Here is a 21875-nt window from a genome sequence, read left to right on the forward strand (position 1 = left end):
TTTTAATTTGCATTTCTATAATGATTAATGACATGAAGGATGTTTTCATGTGCTTATTTGCCATCCATGTATCTTCTTTGGTGAAGTGTCTGTTAAAATATTTAGCTTACTTTTTAATTGGATTGTTTGGCTTCTTATTGTTTCGTTTTTGAGAATCCTTTGTATATTCTGAATAGAAGTCCTTTGTCAGCTACATAATTTAAAAAAGAAGGAGAGGCGCCTGGATGGCTCAGTTGGTTAAGCATCTGACTCTTGATTTGGGCTCAGGTCATGATCTCATGTTCATGAGATCAAGCCCCATATTGGGCTCTACACTGACAATGTGGAGCCTGCTTGTAATTCCCTCTCTGTCTCTCTCTCTCTGCCTCTCCCTCACTCTCTCTCTCTCTCTCTCTCTCAAAATAAATAAATAAACTTTAAAAATATGTATTAAAAAATAAAAAAGAAGGAAAATTTGCAAATATTTTCTTCCAGTCTATAGCTTACCTGTCCATTCTCTTAATAGTGTCCACAGAGCAAAACTTTTCATTTTTATGAAGTCTTATTTATCAGTTTTTCCTTTATGGATCATGCTTTTAGTGTTAGTAGCTAAGAACTCTTTACCTAACACAGGTCACAAAGATTTTCTCTTATGTTTTCTTCCACAACTATTGTATTTTAGACTTTATATTTTGCTCCATGGTCTATTTTTAATTAATTTTAAATTTTTTAATGTTTATTTATTTTTGATAGAGAGAGAGAGACAGAGTGTGAGTGGGGGAGGGGCAGAAAGAGGGAAACACAGAATCCAAAGCAAACTCCAGGCTCTAAGCTGTCATCACAGACCCTGATGCAGGGCTTGAACCCACAAACCACAAGGTCATGACCTGAGACGAAGTCAGACACTTAAGTGACTGAGCCACCCAGGTGCCCCTTGAATTAAGCTTAATACGATATCACATATGGGTGAGATTTTATTTTGGTTTGTTTTTTGATGTGGATGTGTGACTGTTCCACTGAAGTCTCCATTGAAATGTCTTTGTGCCTTTATTTAAAATCATTGACTATATATGCATCAGTCTATTCCAGACCTATTCTTCCCACTGACCTTTATATCTATCCTTTTGCCAATGCCACACTATCCTGATTACTGTAACTTTATAGTAAGTCTTAAAATCAGGTAGTGTATGAATTCTCCACTAAATACCTAGTGCTATTTATTTAACTTCTTTTTAAAACAGTTCTGGAAAAAAAACTGTTATGGATATTTTACTTTCTTTTATTTTCCATATAAATCTTAGAATCAGCTTGTCAATTTTACAAAATAAGTGGCTAGAATTTTGATTGGCATTGTGTTGAATGTATAGATCAGCTTGGGGAGAACTGACATCTTAACAATACTGAGTCTTCCAGTCCATGAACACAGCATATCTCTCAATTTATTTAGGTCTTCGATTTCTCTCATTGGTGTTTCATAGCTTTTAGCATACAGAAATCATACACATTTTGTTAAATTTATATCTAAGTCTTTCATGGTCTTTTGGTGCTATTGTAAATGGTACTTTTTAATTTAAATTTCCAAATGTTGGGTTACAGCCAAGATGGCGGAAGAGCATGGAAGTTTTTTGTGTGTCTCCCATCTGTGAAGTACAGCCAGACCAACACTAAACCATCCTACATGCCTAGAAAACTGATTGGAGGATTAACACAATAATCTGCACAACCTGAACCACAGAATTCATCAGGTATGTCGTGTGGAGAGGTGAACTTAGGGAGAGAGAAGCCGGCAGCAGGCAGGGAGCCACCTTTGTGGGTGGAGAGAGGATGGAGACTGGGGCAGAGGAGAATATGGGAAAAGCACCCCTCCCCAAAAGCAGCTGGAGAGAAAGTGGAAAATTGGAAACAGCCACAGGGACTAAACTAAAAAGGGAGAAAGGAGAAAGGAGAAAGGAAAGGGTTTAAATTCCATTAAGACTGTAAACAAGAGGAGCACAAACTCTGAAACTCTGCAGCTCAATACCTGGTGGTGCTCTGGTGGGAAGGGCGAATCACCAGAAACAGAGTGGGATCCAGGAGGCTCTTGGGCCATATAGGAAAAGCGGTTCCACTGCTGGAAGGACATTTGGTGGAGAGTGTTGAAACCACCTGGTCCCAGCAGACCCCAGAAAATGGCTACATTTGCTGGTGCTGGAACAAGGTCGTTAAGAGTGAAGCCTGCTGCCAGATGTGTGTTGTAATTTTCCATAATCCCTGAAAAGTTTCTGCTACACTATCTCGTGAACTTTTTCTTGGGCAGGCTGGTACCTGGCTGCAGTCTTGGGACACCATCAGTAGCAGGTCCTAGGTGCTAGGCGTTCCTAGGTGCAGCCAGCATTTGACCATTGCTCAGTGAGACCCTCCCACAGAGGGGCAGAGCAGGTCAAAGCCTCAGCCCTTCAGAAGTAAGGGGCCGGGGAAAACAGCTGCATCTGAGACAAAACTCGGGAAAGAGGTACTGCCTGGGGCTTGGTCACAGGCAGTGAAGAAGCGGGGAGTGGATGAAAGCTGAAGACAGAGGATGGTGTGCGATTGCTGATCAGAGAGAACAGAGTTCCCATACTAGAGACTGGGTAGCTGGGTTATGCCATTTTCACTGCTCCCACGCATGAGCATACACACCTACCAATGCTGCAACAATCCACCCCAGTAGGCTAGCAGCGCCATCTAATGGAGAATGGAGATGTTACACTGAGTCCCGCCCAACTGGGCCAACCTCACTCTTCAAGAACACAAGTCTCACCGCCTGCTTAGTTTATGGACTATAAAGCGCTACATGGTCTAATTTATAGGGGAAAACAAAGTAATATCAGTCCTATTTCAATCTGTTAGTAGGTCCATCTGTTCAATTTTCTTTCTTTTTCTTTGTTTTTTCTCTTTTACACTATTCTTTTTCTTGAATAAAGAGAAAAAAATTCATTTTTATTTTCAATTTCTATTAAAAATATTTTTCTTTAATTTTTTACTATATTTTTGTTTTTATGTAAGTTTTCTCAAATTCTATTTTACTTCCATCATTTTATTTTAGTCTACTATAGTGTACTCACTTTTTCAAATTTTCAAATGATTTTTTTTCTCTTTTTTCTTTTTTGTTTCTTTTCTTTTTCTTGAATACATAAAGAGAAAATTTCATTTTCATTTTTACTTCTTATTAAAAATGTTTTTGTTTAATTTTTTCCTACTATATTCTTTACTTTTGTGTAAATTTTTTCAAATTCCATTTTACTCCCATCATCTCATTTTAGCATACTTCACTGTATTCATTTTTTCAAATTCTCAAACGATTTCCTTCCCCCTCGCTTTTTTTCTCTAATCTGTCAAACCACTGTCAACACCCAGACCAAAACACACCTAGGATCTAGCATCATTTATTAGATTTGTGTGTGTGTGTGTTTTAATTTTTTAATTTTAATATTTTTAACTTTAATTTTTTTATTTTAATTTTTCTACCTCATTAATTCATTTTCTCCGTTCAAAATGACAAAATGAAGGATTTCACCCCAAAAGAAAGAGCATGAAGAAACAACAGCCAGGGATTTAACCAACACAGATACAAGCAAAATGTCTGAACTAGAATTTACAATCACGATAATAAGAATACTAGATGGAGTCTGAACTAGAATTTACAATCACGATAATAAGAATACTAGATGGAGTCAAAAATAGATTAGAATCCCTTTCTGTGGAGATAAAATGAGTAAAAAAAAATAGAATGAAATTAAAAATGCTATAACTGAGCTGCAATCATGGATGGATGCAGTGACGCCAAGGATGGATGAGGCAGAACAGAGAACAAGCGATACAGAAGACAAACTTACAGAGAATAATGAAGTAGAAAAAAAGAAGGAGATTAAGGCAGAAGAGTATGATTTAAGAATTAGAGAAATCAGTGACTCATTAAAAAGTAACAACATCAGAATCATAGGGGTCCTAGAAGAGGAAGAGAAAGAAAAGCGGTAGAAGGGTTATGTGAGCAAATAATAGCAGAAAACTTTCCTAACCTGGGGAAAGACACAGACATCAAAATCCAGGAAGCACAGAGGACCCTCATTAGATTCAACAAAAACCAACCATCAAAAAGCATATCATAGTCAAATTCACAAAATACTCAGGCAAGGAGAGAATCATGAAAGCATCAAGGGAAAAAAAAGTCCCTAACCTACAAGGGAAACAGATCAGGTTTGCAGCAGACCTATCCACAGAAACTTGGCAGGCCAGAAAGGAGTGGCAGGATATATTCAATGTGTTGAATCAGAAAACCATGCAGCCAAGAATTCTTTATCCAGCAAGGCTGTCATTCAAAATAGAAGGAGAGATAAAAAGTTCCCCAGACAAACAAAAATTAAAGGGGATTGTAACCACTAAACCAGCCCTGCAAGAAATTTTAAGGGGGACTCTCTGAGGGGAGAAAAGCTGGAAAAAAAAAAAAACATAGATAGATGATGATAGATAGATAGATAGATAGAGAAATAAATAAATAAATAAATAAATAAATACCAAAAGCAACAAAGTTTAGAAAGGACCAGAAAACATCACCAGAAACTCCAACTCTACAAGCATCATAATGGCAATAAATTCATATATTTCAGTACTCATTCTAAACGTCAATGGACTCAATGCTCCAATCAAACAACATAGGGTAACAGAATGGATAATAAAACAAGATCCATCTATATGCTGTTTCCAAGAGACCCACTTTAGACCTAAAGACACCTTCAGATTGAAAATAAGGGGATGGAGAACCAGCTATCATGCTAATGGTCAACAAAAAAAGCCAGAGTAGCCATACTTATATCAGACAATCTAGAATCTGCATCTAGAGATGCAGAAGGATATTATATCATAATCAAGCGGTCTATCCACCAAGAACACTTAACAATTGTAAACATTTATGTGCCAAATGTGGAGGCACCCAAATATATAAATCAATGAATCACAAACATAAAGAAACTCATCAATAGTAATACCATAATAGTAGGAGACTTCAACACCCCACTCATAGCAATGGACAGATCATGTAATCAAAAAATCAACAAGGAAACAATGGCTTTGAATGACACACTGGACCAGACGGACTTAACAGATATATTCAGAACATTTCTTCCCAAAGCAGTAGAATATACATTCTGCTCCAGTGCACTTGGAACTTTCTCCAGAATAGACCATATACTGGGACACAAATCAGCCCTAAGTAACTACAAAAAGATTGAGATCATACCGTGCATATTTTCAGACCACAATGCTATGAAACTTGAAATCAACCACAAGAAAAAATTTGGAAAGGTAACAAATACTTGGAGACTGAAGAACATCCTACTAAAGAATGAATGGGCTAACCAAGAAGTTAAAGAGGAAATTAAACAGTATATGGAAGTCAATGAAAATGATGACACCACCACCCAAAATATCTGGGACGCAGCAAGGTGGTCATATGAGGAAAGTATATAGCAATCCAGGCCTTCCTAAAGAAGGAAGAAAGATCTCAGATACACAACCTAACCTTACGCCTTAAGGAGCTGGAAAATGAACAGCAAATAAAACCCCAAAACAGCAGAAGACAGGCAATAATAAAGATTAGAGCAGAAATTAATGCTACCAAAACCAAAAAAAAACAGTAGAACAGATCAGTGAAACCAGAAGCTGGTTCTTTGAAAGAATTAACAAAATTGATAAGCCACTAACCAGTTTGATCAAAAAGAAAAAGGAAAGGACCCAAATAAATAAAATCAAGAATGAAAGAGGAGAGATCACAACCAACACAGCAGAAATAAAAACAATAATAAGAGAATATTATGAGCAATTATATGCCAATAAAATGGGCAATCTGGAAGAAATGGACAAATTCCTAGAAACATATACACTACCGAAACTGAAACAGTAAGAAATAGAAAATTTGAACAGACCCATAACCAGTAAGGAAATCGAATTAGTAATCAAAAATTTGCCAAAAAACAAGAGTCCAGGGCCAGATGGATTTCCAGGGGAATTCTACCAAACATTTAAGAAAGAATTAACACCTATTCTCTTGAAGCTCTTCCAAAAAATAGAAACAGAAGGAAAACTTCCAAACTCTTTCTATGAAGTCAGAATTACTTTGATTCCAAAACCAGACAGACACCCCACTACAAAGAACTATAGACCAATTTCCCTGATGAACATGGATGCAAAAATCCTCAACAAGGTATTCACCACCCAGATACAACAATACATTTAAAAAATATGTTCACCACGACCAAGTGGGATTTATACCTGGGATGCAGGGCTGGTTCGATATCCACAAAACAATTAATGTGATTCATCACATCAATAAAAGAAAGGACAAAAACCATATGATACTCTGAATAGATGAAGAGAAAGCTTTTAACAAAATACAGCATCCTTTCTTGATAAAACCCCTCAAGAAAGCAGGGATAGAAGGAGCATACCTCAAGATCATAAAAGCCATATATGAACAACCCAACGCTAATATCATCCTCAATGGGGAAAAACTGAGAACTTTCCCCTTAAGGTCAGGAACAAGACAGGGATGTCCACTCTCACCACTGTTATTCAACATAGTATTGGAAGTCTCAGCCTCTGCAATCAGAAAACACAAAGAAATAAAATTCATCCAAATCAGCCAGGAGGAGGTCAAACATCCACTCTTTGCAGATGACATGATACTCTATATGGAAAACCCAAAAGATTCCACCAAAAAACTGCTAGAACTGATTCATGAATTCATCAAAGTTGCAGGATATAAAATCAATGCACAGAAATTGGTTGCATTCCTATACACCAACAATGAAGCAACAGAAAGAGAAATCAAGGAATCGATCCCATTTACAGTTGCACAAAAAACCATAAAATACCTAGGAATAAATCTAACCAAAGAGGTGAAAAATCTATACACTGAAAGAAAGCTTATGAAAGAAATTGAAGAAGACACAAAGAAATGGAAAAGGATTCCATGCTCCTGCATACGAAGAACAAATATTGTTAAAATGTCGATACTACCCAAAGCAATCTACATATTCAAGGCAATCCCTATCAAAATAATACCAGCATTCTTCACAGAGCTAGAACAAATAATCCTAAAATTTGTATGGAACCAGAAAAGACCCCAAATAGTCAAAGCAATCTTGAAAAAGACATACAAAGCAGGAGGCATCACAATCCCAGACTTCAAGCTATACTACAAAGCTGTAATCATCAAGACAGTATGGTACTGGCACAAGAACGGACACTCAGATCAATGGAACAGAATAGAGAACCCACAAATTGACCCACAAACGTATGGCCAACTAATCTCTGACAAAGCGGGAAAGAATATCCAAGGGAATAAAGACAGTCTCTTCAACAAGTGGGGCTGGGAAAACTGGACAGTGACATGCAGAAAAATAAACCTGGACCACTTTCTTACACCATACACAAAAATAAACTCAAAATGGATGAAAGACCTCAATGTAAGATAGGAAGCCATCAAAATCCTCGAGGATAAATCAGGCAAAAACCTCTTTGATCTTGGCTGCAGCAACTTCTTACTCAACACGTCTCTGGAGGCAAGGGAAACAAAAGCAAAAATGAACTACTGGGACCTTATCAAAATCAAAATCTTCTGCACAGCGAAGGAAACAATCAGAAAAACTAAAAGGCAACTGACAGAATGGGAGAAGATATTTGCAAACGACATATCAGATAAAGGGTTAGTATCCAAAATCTACAAAGAACTTATCAAACTCAACACCCAAAAAACAAATATCCAGTGAAGAAATGGGCAAAAGACATGAATAGACACTTCTCCAAAGAAGACATCCAGATGGCCAACCGACACATGAAAAAATGCTCAACATCACTCATCATCAGGGAAATAGAAATCAAAACCACAATGAGATACCACCTTACACCTGTCAGAATGGCTAACATTAACAACTCAGGCAACAACAGATGTTGGCGAGGATGCGGAGAAAAAGGATCTCTTTTGCATTGTTGGTGGGAATGCAAGCTGGTGCAGCCACTCTAAAAATCAGTATGGAAGTTCCTCAAAAAGCTAAAAATAGAACTACCCTATGACCCAGCAATTTCACTACTAGGCATTTATCCAAGGGATACAGGTGTGCTGTTTCGAAGGGACACATGAATCCCCATGTTTATAGCAGTACTATCAACAATAGCCAAAGTATGGAAAGAGCCCAATGTCCATCGATGGATAAATGGATAAAGAAGATGTGGTATATATGTACAATGGAGTATATATGTACAATGGAGCAATCAAAAAGAATGAAATCTTGCCATTTGCAACTACGTGGATGGAACTGGAGGGTATTACGCTAAGTGAAATTAGTCAGAGAAAGACAAAAATCATATGACTTCATTCATATGAGGACTTTAAGAGACAAAACAGATGAACATAAGAGAAGGGAAACAAAAATAATATAAAAACAGGGAGGGAGACAAAACAGAAAAGACTCATAAATATGGAGAACAAACTGAGGGTTGCTGGAGGGGTTGTGGGAGGGGGAATGGGCTAAATGGGTAAGAGGCACTAATGAATCTACTCCTGAAATCATTGTTGCACTATATGCAAACTAATTTGGATGTAAATTTTAAAAAATAAAAAATATAACAAGTTAATAAAAATAAAAAATAAATTTCCAAATGTTCATTGGTAGTATAGAAATGCAAGTGATTTTTATATATTCATCTTGTAACCTAAGAACTTACTGAAATAGCTTATTTTTTAATATGAAATTTATTGTCAAATTGGTTTCCATACAACACCCAGTGCTCATCCCAAAAAGTGCCCTCCTCACTACCCATCACCCACCCTCCCCTCCCTCCCACCCTCCATCAACCCTCAGTTCTCAGTTTTTAAGAGTCTCTTATGTTTTGGCTCTCTCCCTAACCTCTTTTTTTTTTTTCTTCCCTTCCCCCATGGACTTCTGGTAAGATTCTCAGGATCCACGTAAGAATGAAAACATATGGTATTTGTCTTTCTCTGTATGACTTAATGAAATATCTTATTAATTATAGGAGCTTTTTTTGTAGATTCTTTAGGATTTTCCATGCAACATGTAATCCGCAAATAAGACAGTTTTATTTTTTTCCTTTCCACTCTGTATGCTTTTTTTCCCCCTTTTTCTTGTCTTGTTGCACTGGTTACATCTGTCAGTACAAGGCTGAATAGGAGTGGTAAAAGTGAATATTCTTTTCTTTTCTTTTCTTTTCTTTTCTTTTCTTTCTTTATTCATTTACTTACTTATGAAGGTGAATATTCTTATTTCCAATTTTAGGGGGGAAAAGTTCTCTTTTATTTTTTAGTGTGATGCTCGCTGTACTTTTTTTTACAAAACTCAAAAAGTGTTAGTTCTTAGTTTGCTGAGAACTAAACATCATGAGTGAATGTTGTATTTTGTCAAATTCTTTTTCTGTATCTATTAAGATTTTTTTTTTCTTCTTTAGTCTGCTGTTATGGTAAATTTCATTGATTGCTCTTTTTCTCAGAATAGCTTTTTTTAATTGAGATAAAATTTACATAACATAAAATTCACCATTTAAAATTTAGTTGTTTTTAGTTCATAAACTATGTTGTGTAACCATCAGCACTAATTCCAGAACATTTCCATCACTCCAGAAAGAAACCCTTTCTGTTAGCATCAACTCCAATTCCCTCTTTCCTCTTTTCCCTGGCAACGATTAATCTACTTTCTAGCTCTATGAATTTGTCTAAGTCAGACACTTCAGATGAATGAAATCATACAATATGTAGCCTTTTGTGACAGGTTATTTTCACTTACCATAAAATTTTCAAGGTTTACCCATGTAGCATGTGTCAACACTTCATTCTTGTTATAACTAAATAGTATTTCATTGTATAGATGTACCACGTTTTGTTTACCTCTTCAAAAGTTGATGAACATTTAGATTTTTTTCACCTTTTGACTATTATGAATAATGTTGCTATGAACACTCGTGTTTTTATTTGAACATTTATTTTTGTTTGGGGGGAAGGTATATATCTAATCTAGGAGGGGAATTTCTGGGTCACGTAGTAAACCTATATTTAACTTTTTGGGGAACTGCCAAACTGTATTCCAAAAAGATTCTATTATTTTACATTCCCACCAGCAGTACATGAGGGCTCCCATTTCCCCACATCCGCACCAATATTTGTTATTTTTTATTTTTTTAAATAGTCATTCTAGTGATATCTCTATTGTGGTTTTGATTTGTCTTTCACTAAAAACTAATAATGTTGAACATCTTTTCATGTGCCTATTGGCCATTTGTATATATCCTCTTTAGAGAAATGTTTGTTCAAATCTTATACCCATTTTTAAATTACATGTTTTGTCTCTTTATTGTTGAGCTGTAAGAGTTCTTTATATATTCTAAATACCAGATCTTTATCAGATATATGGTTTATAAATAGTTTCTTCCATCCTTTTCATTTTCTTGATAGTGTCCTTTGATGCTCAAAAGTTTTCAATCTGATGAAGCCAAATTTATCTATTTTTTCTTTGGTTTATTGTTCTTGTGGTGTTATATCTAAGAAACCACTGCCAAATCTAAAATTACAAAAATTTACCTATGAGTCCTTCTAAGAAGTTTATAGCTTTAGTTCTTACATTTAGCTCTTTGATCTATTTTGAATTAATTTTTGTATATTTTGAGGTAGGTGATATCCAGTTATCCCAACACCATTTGTTGAAAAGATTATTGTTCCCTATTGAATGAACTTGGTACCTTTGTCAAAAATCAATTGATTATAGATGTATAGGTTTATTTCTGGGCCCCTCGTCCTATTCCATTGACCTGTAGGTCTATCTTTACACTGGTACCACACTGTCTTGATTATTGTAGATTGGTAGCAGGTTTTGACATTGGAAATTCTTCTTTTTCAAATATTTTGACTATTCTGGGTCCCTAGCATTTCCATGTGAACTTTATAATCAGCTTGTCCATTTCTGGAACATTATTGAACAAGCCCTGCATTCATGGGATTAACTACACTTGATTGTGATGCATTATCATTTTTATAGATTTAAATTTTTATTAAATATTGGTCTGCAGTCAACAAAGTGTTTTAAACTGAAGATTGATATCAACAGTTTCTCATTTAGAAAGTTCACCCTCCCTCTATGGATTAAAGAGAGGAAACATAAGACTTTGGGAGACCCACAGGAACCTAAAGCTAGGTCCACGGAAATGATGGCATGGACCAGGCTGATTTCATTAGAAATGGAGGGAGTGATAGATTTGACATTAATCTAGTTCTTCCCAGTGTTTTCACCCACACTCCCCAAACCCCAATACACACACTCTGAACTGTGTCTCGTGCTCTCTCCTTCCTTTGGCCCTCTTCTTTCCACATTCTTCATTTCTCTAGTTCTTCCACATCAATTGTCACTTTCTCTAGGAAACTTTCCTTAACATTCTTGTGTGGATATCCCTCCCATTTACTCTCATAACACTCAGACTGTCCCAGTTTAGTATTCATCATCCTTGATTCTAATTTGCATGTGTAATACCTGTGTATGATAAAAGAGTTGACCATCCAGCCTTCTCCATGTAATTCTGGACCACACACACTTAAAACAGAGAAGTAGCATCACATTCACACTTGACTTCCTAGAATTCCCCTATGTATTCTCCCCCACCCTACCCCTTATATGTGTCAGGCACTGATACCTATGTTTTATGTGTTAATAAAAACTATGAAAAGACCATATGAAGAATTTGACTATGGCAAAGAATTATGACAAGCTGTTCAGGTATCAGAGCAATCAGGTATCCACATATGATGCATTAATTGCAGACCAAAGTAAGCCAGTGATAAAAATGAAAGGAATACACACAGAACTACAGACACACGAGTGCAACCCTATTTCAGGAATTTTCAAGGATAATTTGAACTAGAAACTTTTGTGTCTCACACCACATATGATGCCACACATAAGACGCAATCACACTGCTTTTTCAGGGTGATATTCAAAATATTGAACTGCTAGGGGCACCAGAGTGACTCAGTGGGTTAAGGGTCCTACTTCGGCTCAGGTCACGATCTCATGGTTCATGAGTTTAAGCCCCACATCAGGCTCTGTGCTGACAGTGCAGATCCTGGAGCCTGCTTCAGATTCTATGTCTCCCTCTCTCTCTCTGCCCCTCCCCTGCTCACACTCTGTCTCTCTCTCCTTTTCAAAAATAAATAAACATTTTAAAAAATCAAAATACTGAACTGCTAGGATTGCTCAGGCTCTGACTATGGGCTTAGATGAAGTAGGTCCAAAAGCTCCCCTGAGATGCCCTGTCTGACCTCATAGTTGTTGAATCATGGGGAAGTTCAAAGAATAATGAGGAAGAGACCAGAGTGCAAGGGAGGGGGAAGAAAGCATTAATCTAAGGAAAGCGTCTATTGATTGACAGATATGGAATTATTTCCATGTACTAATAACTAATATGGCTATACTGGTTGTGTACTGGTTAAATACCAGCTCTTTGCACAGGGAGACTCACAGAAAGCTTTGCACAAGTCAAGTGTCATTATTTATTGTAGTTAGAAAAGTGAAAACACAACATTCTCAAATACAAAGCTTATTCTTGTGACTGTCCAGCTCAAAGCCCTCTGAAAGCTCCTTTGCAAAACTCTGATACACATGGCACCTGGTGATGCCCATACTGGAATGTCAAGCCCCCAGGATGCCTCTGTTTGCACATTTATGCTCCACATACTCTGCACTTACCTGGCTACCCTTGATAACAGTGTTGGCCTCCCAGGTACCAGCATTCTCTCTAAACATCACCACCAGGCCAGTGTGCTGATATCGAGGTGCCCCAAGAACCAGATTTTGCACCCTGCTCCTCCATATGACTTCGGCAGCATAACCTGAAGATGGTGATCTGAGAGGATAAGTGCTTTCCTTCACAGACTCAGCCCCCCTCTAGGAGACCTATCCTTAGAGTAGGGGCACTGCAGTAGCCCCATGCTTAGTAGGTTGGGATAACTGGACCCTGCACTATATCCCCCTTTTTTAACATAACTAAAATGAAATTTTGAAATTTCTGTCTTTAAATTTATTCCAAGGGCCTTTGAAAGATCCAGTGATGTCTATGCTAGTTGAGGTATGCCCTATCAAGACCCCTTCTTAGAGTTACCCTGCCATCTCCACTTACCCAAGTAAGCATCATTCATGTCTGAATCTACCCTGGTTGTGTTGATGAAGGTGAATTTGTCCTTTGACCCATACAGAAAAGCTCCACCAGCCCAGTCAAAGCTTCCCACAGCACCTAGCAAGAGATCATTCTGGGAAAGAAGGTAGAACAAGATTGAGCAACATACAGCTTCAGTGCAATCTCTATCAAAATTTCAATGGCATTTTTCATGGAAATAGAACAAAAATCCTAAATTTGTATGGAACCAAAAAGAACCCAAATAGCCAAAGCAATTCTGAGAAAGAAGAACAAAGCTGGAGGCATCATGTTTTCTGATTTCAAACTATATTGCAAAATTATAGTAATCAAAACAGTATCGTATTGGCATAAATACAAACATATAGATAAATACAGCAGAATACATAGACAGCCCAGAAATAAACCCATACATATACGGTCAATTAATTTACAACAAAAGATTCAGGAATATGCAATGGGGAAAAGACAGTCTCTCAATAAATGGGATTGGGAAAAGTGAAAAGTCTCATGCAAAAGAATGAAACTGAACCACTATCTCACATCACTTACAAAAATCAATTCAAAATGGACCATAAGACCGTAAACCATAACACTCCAAGAATAAAACTGGTGGTAAGCAACTTTACATTGATCATGGCAAGGATTTTTTGGGGTTTGACACCAAAAGCAAAGGAAACAAAAACAAAAATAAACAAATAAGACTACATCAAGCTAAAAAGCTTCTGCACAACAAAAGAAACCATCAACAAAGTGAAAAGGTAACCTACAGAATTGGAGAAAATATTTGTGCATCATATCTCTGGTAAGGGGTTGATATACACAAAATATATAAAGAACTCCTACAACTCAATAGCAAAAAATTTCTAATTAAAAATGGGCAGAGGATCTGAATAGACATTTTTCCAAAGAAGATATACAGATGGCCAAGAAGTACATGAAACAGTGCTCAACATCATCAGGGAAATGCAAATCAAAACCACAATGAGATGTCACCTCACACCTGTTAGAATGACTGTCATGAAAAAGAAAAGAAAGAAATGAAGGAAATGAAAACACTAACTCAAAAAGATATCTGCACCCCATGTTCACTGAAGCATTATTTACAATAACCAAGACATGGAAATAATCTAAGTGTCCACTGAAGCACAGATAAAGAAAATGTTATATATAATACTATGGAATATTAACCAGCCATAAAAAAAAAGGAAATACTGCCATTTGTAACATGTATGGGCCTTGAGGGCATTATGCTAAGCAAAACAAGTCAGAGAAAGACAAATATGGTATGATCTCACTTATATATGGAATCTAAAACAAAACAAAAACTGAACTCATAGATGCAGAGAACAGATTGGTGGTAGCCAAAGGCAATTTGTTGGGAAGGTAGGCAAAATGGGTGATGGTGGTCAAAAGGTACAAATTTCCAGTTATAAAATAAATAAGTCTGGGGTATAATGTACACCCTGGTAAGTATAGTTAATAACACTGTATTGATATTTGAAAGTTGCTAAGAATATAAATCTTAAAGTTTTCATTACAAGAAAAATAAATTTTTTACCTAAATGTGTGATGGATATTAATCAGACTTATTGTGTTGATCATTTCACAATACATGCATACATCAAATCGTTATGTTGTATATCTAAAGATAATACCATATGTCCACTATATCTCATTTAAAAAAAAAAAAGTCTGATAAGGAAAAGAAAAGGGACCACTGCTCCCCATCAAAGACATGCCTCCCAACAAGTACCCATTGCAGATAAAAGCACCCAAACCCTTTCACCTCTTCTCCCCCTTCTTCTTGCCCCATCACAATTTAATAAAGGACCACTTACAGAGGTGATGGCAGCACTGAAGCCTTCCTGAGACATCTCATGTTCAAAGGAGCTGGTACTTCCTGTCTGAGTACCTGTGAGGAGGAGCACTTTCTACATTAAAGAAAGCAGAAGAGCTGAGAACTCAAATGTTATGTTGACCAAACAAAAAGAGAGTCATATGGGAGCTATGTTGCACTAAAAAGCATGTACTCCTTTTAAAGAGAAGGTGGCAATTTGGCCCCACCTTCTTTTTGCCAAGTAGGAATGCAGTCTAACCTTCCAACTTTTCAAGAAAAACCATAAATCCAGATTGTGTATGAACCTTTCCCTAATTTTTGAATTAATTTATTCAATAAACATTTATTGAGAACTCTCTATGTACCAGGCACTATTCTAGACACTGGAAATACAGCAGTGAATCAAACAGACAAATGTTGGTTAGCATATCTAAATTTTTTGAAAAATACTATCTGAGATTTGGCTCCCCTATCCTCCAATTTTTCAGCCTATAGCCAAGGCTTACAAAGTAAAGATAAAGTCTAGATTCTTTGATTTCAAAGGAAATGACCAAGTGAGGCCAGAGTTGCTGGGAACTAGAGGAAATGGAGAAAGAGTTAATGCTGAGAGGATATCAAAGGTTAAGAGGTTCTAGCTACTAAAGAGGAAATGTATGTTTGGAGATAAGGAGCTGCCTCTGGAGCTGCTACAGGAATATAGAACCTTAGCTTACCCTCAATTGCAAAGATCTTTTCCTGAAGCTGGTTTTGAATGGTCTTCAGAGCTTCAAAGTTATTCACCCGGAACACATGATCACGAGAAGGCTTTGATGCAATGGTATTAAGCTCTTCACGAGTTTTTGGACTGTTGAAAGCAGCTCCCACCTGTTATCAAGGAATAGAGGCCAAATAAGACATAATCTGGGGGTATCAGTCTCATCCAGCAAAGAAAATTCTGTGGGAAAAGAATCTGAAACAATATCTGTCAGATGAAGAAATGCACCAGAATAGGGACAGGGCTACCAAGTATAGTAGGGCAGTTTATGCACTGCACAGAACATTCTGTCAAGGGAGAAATTAGCTTTTGGTCCCTTTGTTGTGCTATGCCTCCTGGTATGGAGCTGACCTCTCCCCAGAGTAAAGGGAGTCTTTTTCTCTATATGAAGGAGTTTCCTACTTGCCAACCCATGTACCCATGATGATACCTTTTTCTATGTCATACAAGGTACTGTGGTAGTTTGATTACACTGATGATCCCCAACTCTATACCTCTTCCTATATCCAAGCCCTTTCCCCCAAAACTTTGCTGTATCCTCCTATTTACAGCAGAGCAATCTGCCCTGCTTGTTGTCTCTGGGTCCGGCTATGTGTCTCGCTTCACCCAATGGATATTATCATACATGATTCAGACAGATGCTTTAAAAAAAAAGTGCTTGAAACATTTACACTTGCTCTTTTTTTATTTTTTTTAATGTTTATTTATTTTTGAGAGACAGAGAGAGACAGAGCATGAGCAGGGGAGGGGTGGAGAGAGAGAGGGAGACACAGAATCTGAAGCAGGCTCCAGTCTCTGAGCTGTCAGCACAGAGCCTGACATGGGGCTCGAACTCACGGACCGCGAGATCATGACCTGAGCCGAAGTCGGACGCTTAACCGACTGATCCACCCAGGCGCCCTAAAAAAAGTTTTTTTTTAAATAAAGGACTGAATTCTGGTGCGCATGGGTGGCTCAGTCAGTTGAGCATCCGACTTTGGCTCAAGTCATGATCTCACAGCCCATGAGTTTGAGCCCTGCATCAGGCTCTGTGCTGACAGCTCAGAGCCTAAAGCCTGCTTTAGATTCTATGTCTCCCTCTCTCTCTCTTTCTCTCTCCCTCTCAAAAATAAAAATAAATTGTTAAAAAAATTAAAGGACTGAAATCTGAGATAATTTGTTGTACTGCATCATTGTAACAATAATTAACTGATACAGGCTCATGTGGGCTAGCAGTGACCTTGCCCCACCTTGGTTTAACTGATATTTACAAATTGAAGGGAGGGTGTATCCAAGTAGAAGCATCAGGCCACAGAAGCTGAGGCCAGAGAGCCACATTTCCTACCCCAATGACATAGCGAATGATCCCCTCTTTGTCTGCTTCAGGAATGACATCCTTGTACTCCAAGGGATCGCCAAACTTTTCTCCATCCGTGATGACTACTAGGATCTTAAAGGCTTTCTCCCGGGCTCCACTACTGCTCTGAAACAATTCTCTTCTGTCCAGGGAAGAGGAAAGAAAAGTCAAATGTGAATAGAGATACTCTTAATGCTAAGGAGGAAGCATCAGCAGTCACTGGTTCCGATGTAGCTAGGAGGGGTTTGGGCTCCCTTGGAATGAACACTGAGATGTGGCTGCCCCATGACCTGGAAAGGCAACAGGAGAAGGTAGAAGAGTGGAAGGAAAAGAAATCTTCACTGCATTTATATACTTTTGCATATATTGATTTTTTTTAACTATTTTAAATTAAAACAAAATTTTTAAGCTTAATTGGGCCCTCACAAACTTTTCCTGGTTTGATGCAACGGGTCTCTAGCTCACCTTCCTATACTTTTGTCCCATTCCCCACCCTCACCTCTATACACGTACACACACACACACACACACACACACACCAGAGTGAACTTTCCAAAACAAGATGTGGTGACATCTCCCCACTGCTTAAAACCTTCAGTGGATCCCCACTGGCTTTTCAGTTGCCTTAAGGGACCTGACCTCAACTAATCTCTGTGGCCACCCTCTAGCTTTACCCTCACGTCTCCCCTTCACTCCTACCTTTACTCACAACTTGTATTTCATGAACATACAATGCAGAGTCCCTCCTCCACACCTTTACTCATGCTGTTCCCTCCACCATAAATACCCTTTACCCCATCCCTGTCTGAACAACTGCCTTCATTCTTCAAATCCCAACTAAAAAATATCACTTCCTCCTTCCATCCTAAGCAAAGAACTTACACTACTTTGCGGATTCCTGTGGCAGTGTGTGTCCGCCCACGCAACTGGTTTATTGGCCTCACCAGCAATGATGGGTTAGGGTTTTTCTTGAATTGATTAAAGGTGAAATGAGTCTGGAATTCTTCAGAGTACTGCATTAAAGAAAACTGGGAACAGGCATCTGGTATTACCCTGGAGAAAGTGTCCCTCCTCACACTTACCCACCTCCTAGGAAATGTTACATAAATCTTGAAACACTCAAGTCTCCAAATCCCTCCAAATTCTACACTGCCCCCAATTCTTCTGTCACACCAGGACAGAGATCCGCCACCAGCTCCCACCTCTAAATACTAGAACTCAGCCAGAGATGACAGGTAGGTTTCATCTCCCATGCCAACCCTTATCAATTAGTCAGAGCTGCCTGCTTTACAGAGGGCTGGAAGAATGCTGAGGCTGCATCCAGAAAGAGCAGGAAAGAGGATCATGAAAGAAAACATGATCAACTGGCAATTTTGCAATAGAAGTAAAAGAGAAAAGTGGCAGACTGGTTGCCATGGATTTTCCAGCTTTATATGAACTATTTCCTAACCAACCCATTTGCCCTCACCAAGGTTTTGGATTTCTTGAATTGACCCATCACAGTTGAGACAAAATCCTTCATCTTCTGAAAGTCACTCTGAACGATGCTACCAGAACCATCAATCAAGAAGGCAATATCACTGTCTTGCCGAGGGCACTCTTGGGAAACAGGAGAAAAAGCATGAACTGATTAAGTATTAGAGACTGGGATTAATTCTTTTCCATGTCAACCCTCTACTAAGCAGTGAAAAAAAAAAGTAAACAATATGCAACCCATGCTCCAAGCTTAATAAAAACATGGACACAGTCTCAAGATGGCAGTCACCATGAGGAAGGCATCTGTAGAATATGTCAATGTTACTTTTGAATAACAACAAAAAATAAACAATTTTTCAAGGAATGCAAGTAGAATCACAGAGATGAAGGAAGAAATACAAGTGAAAAAGAAACAACAAAATTTAGAAGATGCTTGCACTGTTGGTGGGAATGCAAACTGGTGCAGCCACTCTGGAAAACAGTGTGGAGGTTCTTCAAAAAATTAAAAATAGAACTACCCTATGACCCAGCAATAGCACTGCTAGGAATTTACCCAAGGGATACAGGAGTGCTGATGCATAGGGGCACATGTACCCCAATGTTTATAGCAGCACTTTCAACAATAGCTAAATTATGAAAAGAGCCTAAATGTCCATCAACCAATGAATAGATAAAGAAATTGTGGTTTATATACACAATGGAATACTATGTGACAATGAGAAAGAATGAAATATGGCCCTTTGTAGCAACGTGGATGGAACTGGAGAGTGTTATGCTAAGTGAAATAAGCCATACAGAGATAGACAGATACCATATGTTTTCACTCTTATGTGGATTCTGAGAAACTTAACAGAAACCCATGGGGGAGGGGAAGGAAAAAAAAAAAGAGGTTAGAGTGGGAGAGAGCCAAAGCATAAGAGACTCTTAAAAACTGAGAACCAACTGAGGGTTGATGGGGGAGGGAGGGGAGGGTGGGTGATGGGTATAGAGGAGGGCACCTTTTGGGATGAGCACTGGGTGTTGTATGGAAACCAATTTGACAATAAATTTCATATATTGAAAAAAAAATAAAAAAATAAAAAAGAAAAGAAAAGTATTGAATCCTGAGAGTGAAAACAGAAGAGAGAAATGTGAGGGTGAGAGCTGAAGCCACAGAACTGGATGTGATTGGGCAGGAAGAACAAATGGACAAGAATAGAAGCTATAACCTGGTACCCCCTATGCATGCAAAGAAGGCAGAGGAAGACTGCCTGGAGCTGAAGCTTAACAGAAGCCCTTGGCAGGGGGAGAAGCAAAGACAGAAGAGAGAAGGGGAGGGGAGGAGAAGGCAGGAGACGGGAGGAGAAGGAAGGGAAGGGGAGGGGGAGGGGAGGGGAAGAGGAGGGAGGGCAGAGGAAGGGAGAGGAGAGGAAGGAGGGGAGGTGGAGGGAGGGGAAGGGAGAGGAGAGGAGGAGGGGAAGGGAGGAGAAGGGAGAAATCTAGAGCCAAGTTGTTTTGGGAAAGAAGAGATGATCTATAAGTCACATCAGAAAAGTCAGTAAATATGAGGGCAGAAAAGAGATTTGGCATTTAGGGAGTCATAAGTGCCATTTGCAAGAGGAAGATTTATATGATGGTTGAGCAGAAGCCAGATGTCAGAGGGTGAAGAATGGTGATATGGGGGAAATGGAAACAAGGAGAGAGAGCCCTTTCAAGAAGTGTGGTGGTGAAGGTAAGGAGAAATGGCAGAAGATATAGAGGAGATCAAGGAGAGGGAAGGGTATTTTTAGTGCTATTAATTTTGGTGGTTGATTGATTTTAAGATATGGATAAGCATGAGCATGTTTACATTCAAAAGAGGGGTAGAAATTTAAGCTCCTAGAGAGAATGAAAGATTTAGGATGTGGATTTCAAGTTGGTGAGGTGAGAGAGCCTCAAAAGCCCAGAGAAAAGAGTGATTCATGGAAAGGTGGAGAGACAGGTCTTTCTCTAAAACCAAGGGTGATACCATTGCAAAATTTGAACAAGGAGAAGGGGTAAGTGGAGGGAGTTCATCCCTGGCAACTTTGATTTTCTTTGTGAAGAAGGAAGGTTATCTTTTGAGAGTAAAGTACAAAGGAGCAGAGCTTGAGAGAGAAAAAAAAACTTACAAAAGGAAGACATATCTGCCCTTGTTTCCAGAACCAACTTGAAGACAAGAAAAAGAAGGCCAAGCAGCTGAAGAAATAAGTGGCAAAAAGTAGTTTAGAAAAAAAAGATTCAGTCAGTCACTCACTCTTTCAGTCAACAAATGCTTGGGGAACAAGAATGTGGTAGGTAGCCACTAAGGTGGTCCCCAAGATTCTCACCTCATGGAAATAACACCCTTTCATAGTCCCTTCTCTTGAGTGTGAGCTAGACTTTTTGACTCACTTCAAAGAAATATAAAATTACAGAAGTAATGTGTTTTTACTTCTGAGATTAGATTATGAAACTACTGTGTTTTCTTCCCTGGGTGTTTTCTCTCCCTCTTGCTCTCCTAATCCCTTGTTTACTCATTCTGGAGGAAGCCAGCTGCTCTGTGGGGAGCAGTTATGAGATTATTTATAGGGAAGCCCATGTGACAAACAACTGAGAGAAGCCTCCAGCAACAGCCAGTGAAAACAGAGGCCTTCAGTTCAACAATCTTGTAAATGAGCTTGGAAGTGGATCTTTTCTCAGTCAAGCATTCAGATGAGACCACAGCTCCAGTTTAACAAGTTAGCTTCAATCTCACAAAAAAAAAAAAAAAAAAAAAAAACCCTAAGGCAGAGCTACCCAGCTAAGTCATACCCAGATTCCTGATCCATAGAAACTGTAATATAATTAACATTTATTGTTTTTAGCTACTAAGTTCAGGGGCAATTTGTTAAGCAGCAATAGATATGAGAGTATAGAACAATGAACAAGCTGGACAGTAGTATCCTTGCTATCATGAAGCCTGCATTCCAGAAGAAAGGACATAAAATAAACAAGTAAAATATGTACATACAAGTATGAAAATGGTAAAGTAGGACAATGTGGTAGGGAGTGATGATGGAAAAGATTAGAAGATCCACTCAGAAAAGGCCTCTTTGAAGAAGTGACATTTGAGCTGAGTTGACAATAATGGGTTGCCAGGTAAGATGTGAGGGAAGAGCATTCCAGGCTGAAGGAATAGTGAGTGCAATAGTGAGTGCATGTACAGACATGAACAACTTGGTGTTGTTCTTGAAGAAAGACAGCCAGAGTGGCTGGAGCACAGTGGCTGAGGTAGAATGGATGGGAGAAAAGTTGAAGAAGCCATACCA

General features: G+C 38.4%; 1 protein-coding gene across 10 annotated transcripts in view; it reads right to left on the bottom strand.

The window, feature by feature from the left end:
• The window catches only part of LOC109259037 (integrin alpha-M), a 44144-nt gene that overhangs the window by 15521 nt on the left and 6748 nt on the right, over positions 1–21875 (bottom strand). For 9 of the 10 annotated variants that reach the window (XM_019436355.2, XM_019436354.2, XM_053894558.1 and 6 more), the window contains exons 6-12: positions 18581–18711; positions 17995–18140; positions 17101–17254; positions 15736–15886; positions 15024–15097; positions 13168–13297; positions 12738–12880 (exon numbers count right to left, since the gene is read on the bottom strand). In XM_019436355.2, the coding sequence (XP_019291900.2) occupies positions 12738–12880; positions 13168–13297; positions 15024–15097; positions 15736–15886; positions 17101–17254; positions 17995–18140; positions 18581–18711 (929 nt within the window). The remainder of the gene's footprint in view (positions 1–12737; positions 12881–13167; positions 13298–15023; positions 15098–15735; positions 15887–17100; positions 17255–17994; positions 18141–18580; positions 18712–21875) is intronic. The other variant, XM_053894560.1, reaches the window with a different exon arrangement.

Source organism: Panthera pardus, unplaced genomic scaffold (genome assembly GCF_024362965.1).
Source record: "Panthera pardus isolate Hobbes unplaced genomic scaffold, ASM2436296v1 HiC_scaffold_5, whole genome shotgun sequence".
Taxonomy (NCBI): Eukaryota; Metazoa; Chordata; class Mammalia; order Carnivora; family Felidae; genus Panthera; species Panthera pardus.